Source organism: Protopterus annectens, chromosome 2.part0 (genome assembly GCF_019279795.1).
Source record: "Protopterus annectens isolate FY-2018-M chromosome 2.part0, PAN1.0, whole genome shotgun sequence".
NCBI lineage: Eukaryota > Metazoa > Chordata > Ceratodontiformes > Protopteridae > Protopterus > Protopterus annectens.
Window position 1 is genome coordinate 35,588,678 of NC_056728.1, and position 19,092 is coordinate 35,607,769.

Here is a 19,092-nt window from a genome sequence, read left to right on the forward strand (position 1 = left end):
CCAAACGAATCCACTGCTCCAAGCAGAAAGCGAGGCAGAACCCAGACTGGGTTGAAGCAGGAAAGGCCAAGACTGAACCAGCACTCAGCCAAGTAAGCAGCACTGCTCAACTACAAGAGGGATCCTTCAGAAGCGACTAACTGCAGTCAGGAAGGTCAGAAATGATACCCAGCGGAAATTTAAATGTGCAAACGACTACTGGCTGAATCTCTGTCATAGCATCCAACTCGCAGCTGACTGTGGCAACATCCACACCAAGTATTAAGAAAGCCTTCAACCCCAGTACAGTCAAGATTACACCCCTAAAGTCTGTCTCAGGTGAAGTCATTGTAGACCAAGGTAAACAAATGGAGAAATGGGCAGAGCATTACCAGGAGCTCTACTCAAACGAGGCCATCGTCACTGATGCAGCAGTTGAAAACACAACGTCTCTCCCTATCATGGAAGAGCCTGATGATCCATCCTCTGCAGAAGAGCTCTGTAAAGCCATTGACTCCCTTGCCTCTTGCCTGGAGTAAAGCTCCAGGAAAGGATGGCATTCTTCCAGAGGTCATCAAAGTTGGCAAGAAGTGTGTTCTCTTCGACCACCTGCATAAGCTCCTGCTACAGTGCTGGCAGGAATGAACAGTGCCTCAGGATATGCGTGATACCATCAGCACGCTGTATAAGAACAAAGGAGACCATACTGACTGCAACAACTACCGTGGAATATTCCTCCTCAGTACTATTGGGAAAGCCTTCACCCATGTAGTTCTGAACAGGCTGCAATTAATCGCGGAACGTGTTTACCCTGAGGTGCAGTGTGGACTCAAGAGTGGGAAGGTCTATTATTGACATGATCTTCTTACTAAGGCAGCTGCAAAAAAAATGTTGCCAGCAAAGGAAACTACTGTACATCACCATCATTGATCTAAGTAAGGCATTTGACTTAGTCAGTAGGAAAGGCCTCTTGACCCTGCTACGGAGGACTGGATGTCCCCCCAAACTCCTGAGGATGATAACATCCTTCCATGAGGACATGCATGGTGTTGTACAATATAATGGCTCCTCCTCAGGCCCATTACCAATAAGGAGCAGTATGAAGCAAGGGTGTGTACTTGCTCCGACACTCTTTGATATCTTTTTCTCTCTGTTACTGTCACATGCTTGTAATGAGTCTGAAGACAGAGTATAACTCCAGACTAGAAGCACTGGTAATCTCTTCAACCTCACACGCTTTCCAGCAAAGACCAAGATGCAGACAGTAGTGATCAGACAGATGCTGCTTGCAGATGACGCTCCCTGACTGCTCACATGGAGGAAGCACTACAACTCCTCATATGCTTCTTTGCTGGTGCTTGCAGAGTGTTCGGCTCCACAATCAGCCTTAAGAATACCAACATCATTGGTCAGGATGTCAGCAGCACCCCCCACATCTTCATCAGTGATCACACTCTCAAGGTGGTGAAGGACTTCACTTACCTGGGCTCCACCATCACCAGCAACCTCTCCATGGACACTGAGCTGAATACCCGGATTGATAAGGCAGCAACAGCAATATCATGCCCAACAGTGAGGGTTTGGCACAACTCCAAACTAACCATAGACACTAAGAGGAAGTGTACCAAGCGTGTGTGCTTAGTACGCTGCTCTCTGGTAGTGAAACATGGACCCTGTACTCCTGCCAAGAACACAGGCTTAATGCATTTCATCAACACTGCCTCAGACAGATCATGGGCATCATTGACAGGACTGCATCCCAATTAAGAACATCCTGGAACAGGCATGAATATCAAGCATGCTTGCTCTTCCAAAGGCACTTGTGCTGGCTTGGTCATGTCAGTCATATGCAGGATTCCCAAAAACTTTCTGTATGGGGAGCTTGCCACTGGCTTCAGACCCATAGGAAGGCCCGCTCTACCCTTCAAAGAAGTCTGCAAACATGACATGAAGGCAGGCAACATCAGTCTAACAGGCTGGGATGCCAGAGCCCCAGATAGCATCACTTGGAGATGGGCCGTCAAGACAGGCAGCCAGATGAGTGAGAAGAGAGGAGCTGTGGGAGGAGAAGTGAAAGTGCAGACAGCAGAGGACTGCTTCGTTACCTACACAGCCAGGCATTGACTAACTGTAACAGAGTCTGCCAGTCAAAAAAAAATCGGACTTTACAGTCACAGCAGACACTGCTTTTAAACGATCAACTGATTTTGTGACCCAAACTTTATTGTCTCTCAAGACAGAGAAAGGTCATATAACAACTCTTAAATCATACCCACTACCCATTCTTTAAATGCTTCTCTTTTTAAAAGATAAGTACAAAAGTGCCTATGTTTTATTTTTTCATTATTATCCTCCATCTTTGACTTCCGCGGTGGTGCAGCGGTAGCATTGTTGCCTCACAGCAAGAGGTTCTCCCGTTCGATTCTTGGCTTGGGTTGGGAGTGCCTTCTGTGTGGAGTCTGCATGTCCTCCCCACGGTTGAGTGGGCGTTTGAAAGATATGCGTTGAATGGGCGTGCCTTTGTTGAAGGAACTCGACACCATAAAAACCTATGGCCAATCAAGTGGCCGGAGTTCTGCTGTGGTAACCCCTAACCAGGAAAAGCCGAAAGACAAACAGCATTATCCTCCATCTTTATTTTATTCCTTATTGGCATCCAACCTAGCTCAATTACTGTCTCTTTGGGAATATGTAAATGCTATTGAAGTTTCTGCTACTAAATTCACATCTTCCATACTAAATATTCCTATATGTTTTTTTTCAGAAGTATACCCTCTTTTTATATTTTCCTTTCTAGATCTCCCTGTTATATCATCACATCTGCAATTCCAGTTCCAGTTTCTACTCAAACAATATTATTTTTCCCAAAATTTTGCCCAGTTCCACAACAGTAGTTTTACACGAAATATAAATATATGCCAGCACAATCCTCAACCCTTGAAAATAACCCTCTTTGTTACTACATATGTACAGTAACTTTTTTCCCTCTTCTATTACTATTAACTCTTGCAGTATCATTTCCCTTTTCCTTCATCATGGATATTCTGCTGAATGTTCAACTTGAAATCCTTAGTGAGAATCACCTGCTCATTTCTATCCAAATATGTCTTCTGCAACGTGATTATGTGCACTTCTTAATTCTTCTTCTTCTTTCAGCTGCTCCCGTTAGGGATCGCCACAGTGGATCAACTGTTTCCATTTCTTTCTGTCCTCTGCATCTTGCTTTGTCACACCAACCACCTGCATGCCTCTCTCACCACATCCATAAACATTACCTTAGGCCTTCCTCTTTTCCTGTTATCTGGCAGCTTCATCCTTAGCATCTTTTTCCCAATATACTCAGCGTACCTCCTCAGCACATGTCCAAACCAACGTAATCTTGCCTCTCTGGCTTTGTCTCCAAACCTTCCAACCTGGGTTGACCCTCTAATATATTTATTCATAATCCAGTCCATCCTTGTCACACCCAGTGCAAATCTTAACATCTTCAACTCTGCCACGTCAAGCTCTGACTCCTGCCTTTTTGTCAATGCCATTGTCTCCAACCCATATAACATAGCTGGTCTCACTACCCTCTTGTCGACATTCCCTTTCACTCTTACTGGTACTCGTCTGTTACAAATCACTCGTGACACTCTTCTCCACCCACTCCATCCTGCCTGTACTCTCTTCTTCACGTCTCTTCCACACTCACCATTACTCTGAAATGTTGATCCCAAGTACTTAAACTCATCCACCTTCGCTACCTCTATTCCCTGCATCTTCACCATTCCTCTATCCTCCCTCTCATTCACACACATATATTCTGTCTTAGTCCTGCTGACCTTCATTCCTCTTCTCTCACTAGAGCATATCTCCACCTCTCCAGGGTCTCCTCCACCTGTTCCCTACTCTCACTACAGATCACAATGTCATCTGCAAACATCATAGTTCACGGAGACTCCTGTCTGATCTCGTCTGTCAACCTGTCCATCACCACTGCAAATAAGAAAGGGCTCAGAGCTGATCCTTGATGTAATCCCACCTCCACCATAAACGCATCCGTCATTCCCACCATAGACCTCACCGCTTTCACACTACCCTGGTAACATATCTTGCACCACTCTTACATACTTCTCTGACACTCCTGACTTCCTCATACAATACCACAACTCCTCTCTAGGCACCCTGTCATATGCTTTCTCCAAGTCCACAAAGACACAATGCAACTCCTTATGACCTTCTCTGTACTTCTCCATCAACACTCTCAGAGCAAACATTGCATCTGTAGTGCTCTTTCCTGGCATAAAACCATACTGCTGATCACTAATCATCACCTCCCTTCTTAACCTAGCTTCCACTACTCTTTCCCATAACTTCATGCTGTGACTGATCAATATAATCCCTCTGTAGTTACTACAGCTATGCACAACACCTTTATTCTTAAAAATCGGTACCAAAACACTTTTTCTCCATTCCTCAGGCATCCTCTCACTTTCCAAGATTTCATTAAACAATCTAGTAAAAAACTCCACTGCCATTTCACCTAAACACCTCCATGCTTCCACAGGTATGTCATCTGGACCAACAGCCTTTCCATTCTTTATCCTCTACATAGCTATACTTACTTCCTCCTTGCTAATCCACTGCACTTCATGATTCACTATCCGCACATCATCCAACCTTCTCTCCCTCTCATTCTCTTCATTCATCAGCCCCTCAAAGTACTCTTTCCATCTGCTCAACACACTCTCCTCACTTGTGAATACATTTCCCTCATTATCCTTTATCACCCTTACCTGCTGCACATCTTCCCTAGCTCGGTCCCTCTGTCTAGCCAATCGGTACAGGTCCTTTTCTCCCTCCTTCGTGTCCAACCTTTCATACAACTCTTCATACGCCTTATCCTTAGCCTTCGCCACCTCTCTCTTTGCCATGCACCTGATCTCCTTATTTTCTTGCCTACTATCTTCATCTCTCTGACAATCCCACTTCTTCTTCGCCAACCTCTTTCTCTGTATACTCTCCTGTACTTCTTCATTCCACCACCAGGTCTCCTTGTCCTCTTTCCTATTTCCAGATGTCACACCAAGCACCTTTCTAGCCATCTCTCTTACTAGCTCTGCTGTAGTTACCCAGCTATTCAGTAACTCTTCACTGCCACCCAGTGCCTGTCTTAACTCTTCCCTGAACTCCACCTCACAATTACCCTTTTTCAATTTCCACCATTTGATCCTTGGTGCTGCCCTCACACTCATCCTCCTCTTCTTGATCACCAATGTCATCCTACAAACCACCATCCTATGCTGCCTAACTACACTTTCCCCTGCCACCACTTTACAGTCTCCAATCTCTTTCAGACTGGCCCTTCTACATAAGATATAATCCACCTGTGTGCATCTTCCTCCACTCTTGTATGTCACCCTATGCTCCTCCCTGTTGTTAAAATACGTATTCACCACAGCCATGTCCATCCTTTTCACAAAATCCACTACCATCTGACCTTCTGCATTCCTTTGCTTAACACTATACCTACCCATCACTTCCTCATCCCCTCTGTTCCCTTCACCAACATGCCCATTGAAATCTGCTCCAATCACCAGTCTCTCACCCTTGGGTACAGTCATCACCAGTTCATCCAACCCACTCCAGAATTTTTCTCTCTCATACATCGCACACCCAACTTGTGGAGCATATGCACTAACATTCATCATTACACCATCAATTTCCAGCTTCATAAACATCACTCTATCCGACACTCTTTTCACCTCCAAAACACTCTTAGCATACTGTTCCTTCAGGATAACCCTTACACCATTTCTCCTCCCATCCACACCGTGATAAAACAATTTGAACCCGCCTCCGATACACCTAGCCTTGCTCCCCTTCCATCTGGTCTCTTGCACACACAATATACCAACCTTCCTTCGGTCCATCATATCAGCTAGCTCTCTCCCTATACCAGTCATACTGCCAACATTCAAAGTTCCAACCCTCACTATCACAGTCCTATCCTTTATCTGCCTTCGGGCATGCCTTCCCCCTCTTCTCCTCCTTCGGCCAACAGTAGCCCAATTTCCGCCAGCACCCTGTTGGCCAACAGTACTGGTGGCGCTCGTTGTTAACCCGGGCCTCGACCGATCCAGTATGCATATCTGTATGATTGTCCGCATGTATGATTTGGCAAAATCTACGCCGGATGCCCTTCCTGAAGCAACCCTCCCCATTTATCCTGGCTTAGGACCGGCACAAAGAAATGCACTGGCTTGTGCATCCCCCTTTTTGTCTGTACCTGTAAGGCCACTTATACTTCTCATTAATTTTGAGAAAGCAGCTATTCTGATAAAAAAATTAATATTCCCCCATATTATACATTTCAGTCCTTTTGAGTAGGTTTCCATTTTGTAGTTTTCATGCACGTGCTAATGACCAGTAAGCCGATCCTGTATGCAGTTGCTTTTTTATTTGAACTCATGTAACATTTTCATAGACTTCACTTCAATAAAAACATTCAAGAAATAAAAAAAATTAAATACATTTTCAAAAAAATCCTCACATCCACTCTTAAACTAACACCCTAACTTTACACACTTTCAGTAATAGAAACTTCATCCCTACAAATAGGAGCAGTTGCCCAAATACCTGGCTGCATCAACAGATAGTACCTATTCTAAAGGTAAGGATAATAAAGATAAAATGTGCATGTTAAAGCCTCTGTTCTCATTAGACAGTCTGCCATCTGTTTTTATCTTCCCCTCCCAAAAGTGAAAAGCAACTTGCATGTTTTCAGTAAACATTAACTTTTTTAGCATTAAGAAAAAGATCACCAGCTACCTTTATAGAAATAAACTAAATTGTGCATGGTTATAATTACTGCATTAAAATACTAAGGCTACTTGGGAGACAGCTTTCCTTTATTTCTATGTATAATATGATCAATACATACTTGCATTCCACCCAACAGCCAAAGTTCACAAGAGTATATTAACTTTAACGTGCTTCTTTCTAGCATTGATCTTGTTAGAGTGTACAGCCAGAACATATCTGAACTAAGAAAAAAACAACTTGTTTACTTTAACATCACTAGTAAATACAGTAGTTACTGATAAAACTCCATCACATCACTTTTTAACTTACATTTGATTGCACATTATCCAGAACCTTTATAAAATAACATGCAATTTACATAAGGAAACCTTAATGCAAATATTAGTAAAACAAAAAAGTTTTACTCACATTTATTTCTTAAGTCCATTCAGTGACCTTCTAAGCATTAATGACATAAAAAGAGTTTGTATTTTACAGTTTTCCCACCAGTTTAACACAGTTAAACTTTGTTTTATTTCTATCCATTTCTTCTTGCAGAACCATAGTTCACATAGCTAAACGTTATCTAGTTGCATGGATAATTGCTACTTTTCCTCTTAATCAACGCAATCTCCCAGAATCAGTCTCTGGCTCAAGTCCAAGGTATTCTCAATTTTTCTAGTCAGCTCCTGTGCTTCAATCATTTATTCAAGCATTTTCTTTTGGAACAGCAAAAAAGAGTTGCTGACAAAGTTGCCATGTGGGCTTCATCTTACTGGCTCACTGTTGGCTGGCTAAACATTTTCATTTCCTCCATATCTTGTTCTGCTTCCAAAAATGACTCTTTTTCGTGGAAAAATATTCTGTAAACAGCTAGATAAAGGAATTTTAATCTCACTCCTGACTCTCGACATCCGCTAATTCCTGTGATAATCTTGCTTCTCTTTTGCCTGCTTTAGAACAAATAATTTCCCCACAAACATTCAGGTATCTCCAATTGTAATACTTTTCCATTCCATTACAAGTTTGTCAGGAGTCACATTTTTACTAATACAAGTTTCATGAAGAATAGTTTTAGATCATACATATGATGTGCCCTCTCTATTAACTAAATCTTCCCATTCCCTCAACTAAATCTTGCTGTGGAACACCAGTCACTTGCTTAAATGTACATTCATTAAATTAGCATACTCTAAGCCTTCCAGTTTCTCTGGTTTTGCAAAACCTCAAAGGCTGTCTCTATATTCTTCACTGTCTGTTATGTTTAGAAACATTCCTTCCTTCAACTAGTCTTTCCTTCATTACACACTCTGATTTCTGCTGTTTTATCAGCTCAATTGAATGGTTGAATTACACTTAGTTTTTCCATCCTTTTATTTCACCTTATGTATTCTTCTACAGTCCCATGTTAAACATCTCCAGATAAGTTTGATTTCTTTCTTTCTCTAAGTTACTTGAAGTCATCTCTACTGTACTAAATCTGCAGCATTTTCAGTTTTTTGCTCAACAGTTGTAAGGTTCTTTCCAGAGTTTTTTCTTCTTTTCTAATTGATTTTCTCTTACTTTTCCAAAATGTAAACTTTGTTGACATCTAGGTAATGTGATTACTATCCAGTAAATGAATTTTAACTAAACTGATAACTTTTACAGGCTTTTTATCTAACACTGTCTCAGTTTTCACACTGAGAAAGTTCTACTCAACCTATTGCTCAACGGGAAGCCATACTGGAAGTCCTTCTGTGAAGAAAGATCAGTCTACTTTGAGAAAAGCACGTTACTTGCAAATACTGGATAAAGGCGATGATGTAAGACAAAGCTAAACATAGAAAGGCACTGTCAATGAACAAGTGCAAGTAAGTGATATAAAATGCAAAAAAATGAAGATGCTGTATTATGAAGGAACTGTAGGTATACAGGTGGACAGTGCAGTGGTAGTGTTGTCAGCTCACAGCAAGAGGTTCTCCAGTTCTATTCTCGGACGTAGTGCCTTCTGTGTGGAGTCTGCAGTTTCCTCCCACATCAGAAAGACATGCAACTGGAGCATTTCCCCCAGGCCTCCAATGAAAATTGGCTTCATTCCAAGTCGGACTCTCCCGGTAAACAAATGTTAAATAATAAATAATAATAATAACATATGTTGAGGGAAACAATGCAAATTACCATGAAGCTATTTCTAGAAAACAGAAGACAGTCAGTCAGGAAACACTGCAAGAATATAATCTTCAAACAATATGCCATACTCTTAGAACTTACTGCTAACAAGATGAGCTCCACTCATGAAATGCAGATGATATAGATCCCATATTTAAAAACCATAAGAAATACTTAACATTTCCTAAAGAAGGGGTTACTTAACATGTAATACACTGGATATGTCTGATTTGTAAACCTGGTAGGATGCAGTAATATCTAAATGTAGTGTGTGTGTGTGTGTGTGTGTGTGTGTGTGTGTGTGTGTGTGTGTTTACATGTATGTAAAGATAATAGTTGTTCTAGCAGTGTCAGGTGACTGTGAAGCAAAGACTGCTATAATGAAAAATATTTTATTTCCTTCCAATTAATATGTTGTGTGCAGAAAGGACTCTGAATAGTAAGAGTGCTCTCCCCTCTACTGGAAGTTATCTCCTTTGTAAATATGTCATATAGTACACCACAAAACCAGTACTCATTTAAATGCAAAAGAAAAAATCAGATATAAATTACTAGCTTATGTAAATAAGTCTGTTCTACTGAAACAGTTGATTATAGAAATATATATTTGCATATTTCACAAAATGCTCAAACATTTTATAGCTATAATAGTTTTGACCTGAACTGGTCTCAGTTACTCATGAGTGGTGCCAATAAGAAACCAGAAACTTACACAAGACCACGAGTGCTTTAAAGGGATTTCATAATAAAATACTGAATAAGTGATTCATTCTGCTCTGTGTCACGACTCTACCAATGTACCATTTTCTTATTTTATATATTTGCAAAATGTACCCAAATGGTAATTAAGGAGACTGGTACAGTATTGTAAATAATTTATTTCTGCTATGGACAGAACACAGAGAAACAGATGGCAGAATGTATATTTAAACATGGAGCTTTTTGATCACTTACAGAACTTAGGCAAAAGGCATCAGAAGGTGGATAAAAAATAAAGTTGATAAGTTTTGTGATGGACACAATGTAGGAAATATGTATTTTTTCTCACAATGACCAAAGTTTAAAAATAATCATTGCTTTCCTAATCCTGGATCACTACTCCATTGTCAAATTGAAATGGAGAATTGTGACCAATAGTAGACTGACATGACAATAGCAAAGTATACACATTACAATACATATATTTCTCAAGTGTATAGTACACTGAAATGGCTGTAGCAAAGAACAGATATCAGACTGAGTATAATATTTCTTAGATTGAGTATCACATACAAAAGAGGAATGTCTGTGCTGTATTCTCCTGATTTATTCATGCCTTTCTGCAGAGATCATATAATTCATCATAAAATACAAACTTATTTATACTGACAGAATGTTAGACTGAAATATGTACCTTTTCTTTGTTCTTGGTATTATTGTCATTCTGACCTCCTCCACCTCCACCTCCACCGCCTCCTCCTCCTCCTCCTCCTCCCCCAGGTCCACTACTTGGGGCGCCGCTGTAGTTGCCAGCAACACATCCAGTTACTCCTCTCTGGTATATTCCATCTCTTTGCTGTTTATCCGCAAAGTCATTTTCTTTATTTTCTGTTTTTGAACTCTTCTTTTCCACACAGGGCACCACTCCTAGTTGCAGCAGACATTCAATGATATTCAATGCCACATCACAAATACGAGAACTGATATCATGGTTCAGCACCACATAAAGAGCCTTCATAACTGCCTGTGAAACAAGCGAAAGACATTTAGTTGAAGCCTAACAAAATGCATCAGTCCATATATTAACAGTGCCATTATCCCCGTACAATTTCCTTCATTTTCAATGAAAGCAGCAGACTTAAAAATACTGCATGTTCTATGTACAATTATCTCAGACAGAATTCACATTAAGCCCTTAGTCTTCTGAACACTTAACCCTACAGCCAATAGAGCAAAATATCTTAATTGGCCAACATAAGCCAAAAAGCATTTCTGTTTAGTAGGAGTGTGTGAGAGTGTGTGTGTGTGTGTGTGTGTGTGTGTGTGTGTGTGTGTGTGTGTGTGTGTGTGTGTGTTGGAGAAGAATTCAGCTTCACACACTCACCACCAGTTTCAAAGACCAGGACTGAACTGAGCATCACATTCTGACTTTTATACAGTTAACTCAGATTGCAACACTGAAACAAAGAGCATCAACGAAATCTTATTATGCAAAAAATATCACCCGTCATTTAGAAGACCCTTCTTTATTACTGAGTGAGAATAAAGTTGGGGAATTCTTCTGTCCTTTGGTTCTGACCCACATTAGAGGCTCTTACACTACTGCTTTATGATATGGCTCATTGTGACTGTCCTTTGCATTTGCATATATTTTCCCATTTTCCTATAAGAATGAAACTTCATCTGGACTTCCAAGATGGCTGTCCACTGAGTAACAGCTTATTTCTAGCTTTCCCAGTGTGAAAAAAGAAACTCAGCAAAGAAAGCCAGTAGACTTGTGGTTATGAGGAAATTTCAGTAACTGGCTAGAAAGTACACTGCCTGGATGCCAGGAATAAAGAAATACAGAAGACCTGGAAAAAATCTGTTACAAAAAGTGAGGAAGAAACACTGACTGGGTCAGGTTCTGCAGCTGTTCAGCAAAAAGCAATGCAATTTTCAGACATGACTGCCAGTAACCTACAGGAAGATATAAGACAACTGCATAGAGACCTGGTTAAAATAAACAAAACACTGGTGGAGCATATCAACACAAACAACAAAAGACTGGAAAAAAATGGAAGAAGATTTAAACAGATAATTCAGATGATTATAATAAAGGCACAACAATCAGAGGCTGAAATCAACAAAAGGCTGGCTGAATATGACACTGCTCAGGAGGTAGATGTTTCAAAAAATAATAGAATTATAGGATAGAGCACATAAGGAAAACATGAGATTTTTAGCTGTACCAGAGAAGCTGGAAGGAACAGACTGTATTCATTTTATGAAAGCACAAATAAGCAACTGGACTGGTATTCCACAGCAGGGGGTGTTACTTGAAAGGGCACATTGTGTGTATGTTCCAAACCAGACTATAAGTAACCTACACCTTTAATAGTAAAGATGCAATCCTACCAGCAGAAGGAGTTGATTCTGATAAAATTGTGGCAGAAGTGCAAAGTACTGAACGTATGAGACAGCAGAATGTGGAGAATGACTACTCAGTGCACACCAGTCAGAAGAGGAGCAAATGTATTCCACTATTCAGGGAATGTTGAGATGGTGTGAGATTCAAACTGCTGTACCGAGCTGTCTTCAATGTATTCTTCCCTGGAGGGACAAAATCATTTTTTGATAAAGTACATGCTATGGAGGAAATACAAAAGTTTGTCCAAAAAAAGTAAGATGTGAGACAGAATGAAATTCTGCTTCTTGTTCTTCCTATAATAAAGACCACAGAGGGACTATACGTGTGAAACCTTTTCAAATTTTTCAATAGAAAATGTTGGAGAGAAGGAAGGGAGCATAAGAGCTGAGTGGAGGAATCAGGAGCACACTGGAAATGAAGCAGAGACAAGATTTTGCAGATGAACAGTAACAAAACCAGTAACTTATTATGGGATTACAGTGCAATAGTTATATTTGAGAAATATGACAGAACAGGAAAATCTGGAAATATTGTACTTTTTTAGAAACTGTTGGACTTGTGGGGGACTCTAAAGCATATGCCCTACCCTGTCAATGTTCAGAAAAGTGCTTTGGGGAGGGGAAGAAGAGGGAGAAAGTTAACTGTAAGTGACTGTAAGCAAAGATTTCTTTCTTAAACAGTACCAATTTTGTGGCATGTGGTTTTCTTTACATGTTATAAAGTAACGTTTTTCAGTTATTTTTAAGTGTGTAATTGGGATTGTAAACATGTGCTGCTGTTCTTTTTCGTTTCTTTTCTTTCTCCCTTCTTCTCTCTATTTTCAGTTTTAAGAAATATAGGCACTGCAATGTACAACAAAAAAGAAAAGCCTGGTTGAAAAGCATGACAGGAGACAGACTGGTGTCCTTTTTCACATTCTTGCATGGGGAAATGACTGGATTAGGGACCTTGGATTGCTTATTAACAGGTTTTAAGACAGAGCAAGTAATGAAAAAGAACACTGAATATTATGAGGCTTTTTTCCTAGCAAATATATGCATGCTCTGTAATAATTCTACAGCTGGTCTTCATGTTTCCATGGAAACAAACTGATAAAGAAAAACTGGATTTCTGGTTCTCATGTATCCATGGAGACAGTCTGATAAATGGCTACACGACTATGGCCTGGTGGAAAGTGATTGGCTACGGAAAAACAAAGAAAAGGAAAGAAAAATGAAAACAAAAGAAATGAGAATTTGGCTAGGAGATAATCTTGTCTGAAAGCATTCAGGGGTTTTCTCAGAGTAGATACTGTTCTCTGAAAGCATTTGGGAGCTTTCCCAAGGTGGTTAAGGTTTGCTGAAAACATTCAGGGGTCTTCCCCGCTGGGAGAGCTATAAAGATAACACAAAACCAATCAGCACTTAGTAGAAGCACAGGCTGCACCGTGCGTCTTAGCATGGATGACCTTTCTTTTAGGTTAACTCAATTTGTGAGTGTGGCTGACAGTTTGGGACTTTTGTTCCTATTAAGAGGGTAAAACTTCAGTATTTGAAAGTGTACATAGTTTTCTGTGTTAATATTAACTTAACAGGCTTTAGGGGGGTATTGTGGGTGTGTTTGTTTTTTGTTTTTGTTTTTTTGTTTGACGGCTTTCAAGAAAATAAAAAAGTTTTATAAAATATAACATACGCTCAAATGTATATGACAAGAAACAACTGTATAAAAGTTCAACCTGCCAAACAGTGTATGCATGTAACACAAAAGCTAGAACTAGACATTTAACAAAAAAGGTGTTGTACATAAAAGGTAGGAATAATGTTTTAATACAATGATGCTTTCTTTAATGTCTTTAAATGTAAATGGTCTCACAGATAAATACAAAGAAGAAAGAGTACTGAACTATATTAAAAAATGTGAAGTGCAAATAGCTATGTTACAGGACACATACTCAGGAAGAACTGAACATGTGAATTTAATAAAGAAGGGTTTTCAGGGTGGTTATTCAGTGGAATACCTGGGACAAGGGAAAAGTGGAGTACTTTTATTAATTGCAAGAAGAGCTCCAATAGTGATAGAAGAAGATAAAAAAAAGATAATAATGGCAGATTTGTAGTGCTAAGGAGCTGTCAAGGGAGGAGGAGGATTACACTGAAATGTATTTACATTCCACATAAAACTGCTATAATGGAGCTTCAAAAAAATTCTGGGAGAAATAACCAGTTTTCAGCAAGGAAAATTACTTACAGGTGGGGAATGGAATTTCATATGCAGCAGTGAAGATATGTCTGGGGGCACAGAAGTGAAAATATAGCAATGGAGGGTAGATTTTTGAAGAAATTTATGAAAATATTTGGCATGGAAGATGTGAATTCAGTAACAGGAGTTCGGAGTGAATTTACATATTATTCCCCAAGATATAAAAACTGGGCTAGGCTAGACAGAATTTACATTTCACTGGAATATGTGCATTTAATTGATGGCCTTGAAACCCACCTAATAACTATTAGAGATAATGCACCAATAATAGCTAAAATCAAAACACACGGTAATGATACAAAAATGAGACATTGGCGCTTTCCCACCTATCTGTTGAAAAGAGAGGAATTTAAGGAATGGGTAGTGGAGATTATTCAGGAGTTGTTAGAGAGGACAGAATTTTCTTCTGAAAATATAGCTAGGGAGTGGGATAAAATTAAGGTGGAGTTTAGAAATAGGGTGGAAGTAAAATAAAGGGCGCTATGGTTAAGAAGTAACAAGAACTATTTACAGGGACTGACAAATGTTAAGTACTGGAGAATAAAGGGAATCTCACTGAACAAAAAGATGATCTACTGCAGAATGCTAAGCAGAAAATAAGGGATTAGCTCAATAATATGCACAAGTTTAGAAAGACTGCTGTTAAGCAACTGTTTTTGATAATAACACTACAGCACAAAAACTTTTAGCACAATGACTCAAGCAACAGAAAGTAGAAAGGGTTGTCACCAAACTTAAGTAACCTATAATAAAGAAGGTAGCAAGGGATCCTGTAGAGGTATTAAAACGTTTTGTAAATTCTATTAGTCTCTATAAAACTGAGAAACATGAAAATCAAGAAAAGATACAAATGGAAATGTTTATGGAAGGATTAAATATGTCAAGATTAGAGGTACATGAGGCTCAATTACTAACAGTTAGGATAGGAGGGGATGAGATAAAAATTGTGATGTATAACCCATCTACAGGAAAGTTCCCAGAAATAAATGGTATGTATACCTGTGGAAGTTTGGAAGCTAGGAGGGACAAAACTGATAAAAGATCTGGACGGTTTTAACAGTGTCTTAGGAGGAGGCGAAGTATCACCATCCTGAAAGATAGCAGTGGTAGCTGTAATACCCAAAGAGGGTAAAAATCCATCAGATCCAGCTTCATACAGGCCAATTTCAATACTAAACCATGATTTAAAGTGTTCATGTCTATAATGGCTAAAAGAATGGCAAACGTAATGCCAAAACTGATAGATATGGATCAATGTGGTTTTATGGATGAGAGGCAAACATTTGACAACATTAATAAAACACTGATGATCCAAAGGGAAACAGAATGCAAGAAAATACCATGATTGCAGAGAAAGCATTTGACAGAGTAAGCTGGGACTTTATGAGCATGGCAATGGAAGCATTTGCATTTCCAGAAAAAAATCATAAGGTTGATTAGCAGAATATATGGGGAGCCGGAGGCGAAGATTTAAGTGGGTGGGGTCCTCTCTTATAATTTCTGCTTGAGCAGAGTAACCAGGCAGGGGTGTCTTCTTTCCCCTTTATTATCTGCATGATATTTAGTACTATTGGCAAAGAAAATAAGGGACTCAGAAATTCAGGGATATTATTGGTGTGGTAGTCAAGAAAAGCTGGCTTTATTTGCAGATGATATTATTTTGTATATGGCAAAACCAGAAAAAGACATTACAGAGTTGTAGAACATTTTGATACAGTTTCAGATCTTTCTAGGATAAAAAAATTAATGAAGAGAAAACAAAGGCAATAGCGGTAAATTATGCACCCATTCATGAACTGGTTCAGCAATACCCATATTTATGGGAACATGATAAAATGAAATATTTAGGAGTATGGACTGAAAATGATTATAGTGTAGCAGATAAGGATATATGGGAAGAGACTAAACAAAAGATAATACAAAAACTGAGAAAATGGAAGCTTTATTATATAGATATGGATAGTAAGATACAAGCAGTTAAAATGTTTTTAGTCCCTTTTATACAAAGATCAGGCATATTTTTATCAACCAGAGGAGAAGTTGTGGGTAGCAATTAATGAAGAACTGAAGGACTTTATCTGGAAGGGGAAGACAGTAAGACGCAAGTAGGATAAACGGATTCTTCTAGTAGAACAGGGCATAATGGGATTACCCAATTTGAAGGGGTATTACAGAGCTACATAGTTAAGACTCCTATACACAGCACAAGCAGAAAACTATAATTCAAAGTGGAAAGGGATGATGATGAACCACGGGGGAAGCTAAAGAAATAAGGAGAGACTGGGATTTTGGATGCAGGCCTTTAAGGAAAACAACAGTAATCACACAATATATTATATCCATAAATTAGCAGAAAGTATTCTAAGAACTAAACCAACACAGTAATGGAGAAAGGGGATTCTGACTGCAATTAGTGATATAGACAATAGTCAAGAGGGGGCTGGGATTTATTAGAGAAAACTGGCAAAGGATCCAATGTATTGGGAGAAAAAAAACTAGACAGTGAAAGATGACAGAATGGGAAGATGCCAAGAAATTATTTGGACTGCAGGTTAAAGACTGCCTTCCCCATCAGGGATTGATATAAGAGTATAGGCAAACAGAAAGAAATAAGGGAGTCCTAAATGAAAGACCAGCACTGGTAGAGTTTTTAATAGAATCTAAAACAGAATCTACCATTAAAAAAGGAGTAATTAGTACAGCATATAAAATATTGCATGATAACTATAAGAATCAATCAGAGGAGGTTAGAAAGGATTGGGAAGATGGACTGGGTAAGCAATTCACAAAGAAAGAATGGAAGGATATATGTAGGTCTTCCAAATACACAGCAAAATCTAGAAGATTTAGGATCTTTGCCTGGAAATGTTTACATAGATATTTTTATACCACAACTAGAGTCCAGATAATTTTTCCTCAGGCAGTCAGTAAATGTTGGAGGTGTGAAGGGGAAGAAAGAGGTAACTGGGAACATATTTTCTGGGAGTGCAGTGAGTTGGCGGACTTTAAGGATTCCCTACGGAATGCATTGTCAGATATGCTGGGTGGACAGACTGGTCTGATGAAGGAGATGATTTTTCTGAGTTATGATACAGAATCAGAAATGCCTAGACATGCTAAGGCCTTGCTGAGTCTAATAATTGCGGCTGCCAAAAAAGAAATGACTAGAAAATGGAAATCAAAATCTAAACCAACTATATTGGAGGTAGTGAATATAGTAATAGAGATAAAACAACTTGGACTGAGATCTTTAGAAAAGGGTAGGAGCAAACTACACAGGAAAAATGGGATTGTGGGAATAATGCATACAAGGGAGGAATGAGGTCTAAAAGGTGGCGGGTCTACAGCATGATGTTGAATGATAAAAAGAGCAAACGCTCTTTCATCAAACACTAAAAACTGAAAGCAGTAAATGTCGAACACACAGAACCCTGCCATGCAAAAAAAAAAAAAAATTCCAAACACAAAATAAAGTGTGTGTGTGGGGGGGGGGGGGCTTCAACTCCACACCCCCCTACTTAAATATACCACTCCAAGATCGCACCACAGTGGAGGAAATGACAAAGTTCCAAAAATAGCCCAGTGATTTTTTTTTTCCCTGGAAAAATATTGCTGTTCCTTGTGTTCAGCATTCAGTGCTTTCAACTTTTAGTGTTCGATAAAAGAGCGTTCGCTCTTTTAACCGTTCAATGTAATATAGACCCAAGGTGGCAGGACCTACTAAGATTGTGTCGGTGGGGTTTGTTTTCATTTATACAAATGTATGTGTATGACTGCCTTTGTAGTAAGTGGTGGTTTAATAATTATGTTTCCTGTTTAAAAAAAGGCAAGAACTGAATAATTTATGTAATATTTCTTAGATTATATGATATATAGTAACATATGTAAAGTATAATGCTTGTCATGTTAATATAGTTTGATTACTTTTATATGAATGTAAAATTGCCTATGTCACAGGTGATAGATAATTCAATAAAGGTGTTTGGAAAAAAAAAGAATGAAACTTCATCTCTCTTCCTCAACAGGATATATACATAACTGCATAAATGCATAGCTGTAACTTTCGACCAGGAAACAGGATTTAGAACTCAACAAAAACCATAAAAAGCACAAGGTCACGGTGAGCTGCCTGTTGGGCGCTAGGATCCGCCACATAACACAAGCACTCAGGTCATTTCAAGGCAAGTACAAATATGACTCAGTCATTGTCCATGCTGGTGTGAATGACCTGAGACGTACCTCCCTGGACTACATGAAAAGAGACATAGAGGAGCTCTCTGAGCATGTAGCCCAGGCCGGTATGACCCTGACCTTGAGTAGCATCTTACCCTCACCAAGAAAGATGCCACAATATGAAGACAAGATGATCAATTTCAACAATTGGCTTAAGTATTGATGTCATTCAAAGGGGATCCAATGTCTGTCAGCCTGGGATGACATGCTCGACAAGCCACGATGCTTCGCTAGGGACGGCTTGCACCTGTCACCCCTGGGCTTTCGGATATTGGCAAAGGCTCTTGCTACCCCCATAGTGCCTTTTTTAGGCAAGGCTCAAAAGACAAACCCACCTCCATAGGTATCACAAGGGATAAGAAACTAAGAGTAATGCTACTCAATGCCAGAAGTCTAAACCTCAAGATGCACTTTTCGAAACTCTCCTTAGCATGGAGAACATCGATATCTGTGCAGTAACAGAAACCTGGTTCAAGGTTCCCGAGAGCACCCCAGCACTACCAGGTTATACCTCATACAATGCTTTTCGGCCCCAAAACTTGGACCGTACTACAAAAGGAGGGGGAGTATCAATATTCGTCAAAGATACCCACACC

At 39.5% G+C, this 19,092-nt stretch overlaps 1 protein-coding gene across 1 annotated transcript in view; it reads right to left on the minus strand.

Moving 5' to 3' along the window:
* The window catches only part of UNC80 (unc-80 homolog, NALCN channel complex subunit), a 5,631,640-nt gene that overhangs the window by 4,217,711 nt on the left and 1,394,837 nt on the right, over positions 1–19,092 (minus strand). Inside the window, exon 13 of the mRNA XM_044060513.1 lies at positions 10,310–10,639. Within this exon, the coding sequence (XP_043916448.1) occupies positions 10,310–10,639 (330 nt within the window). The remainder of the gene's footprint in view (positions 1–10,309; positions 10,640–19,092) is intronic.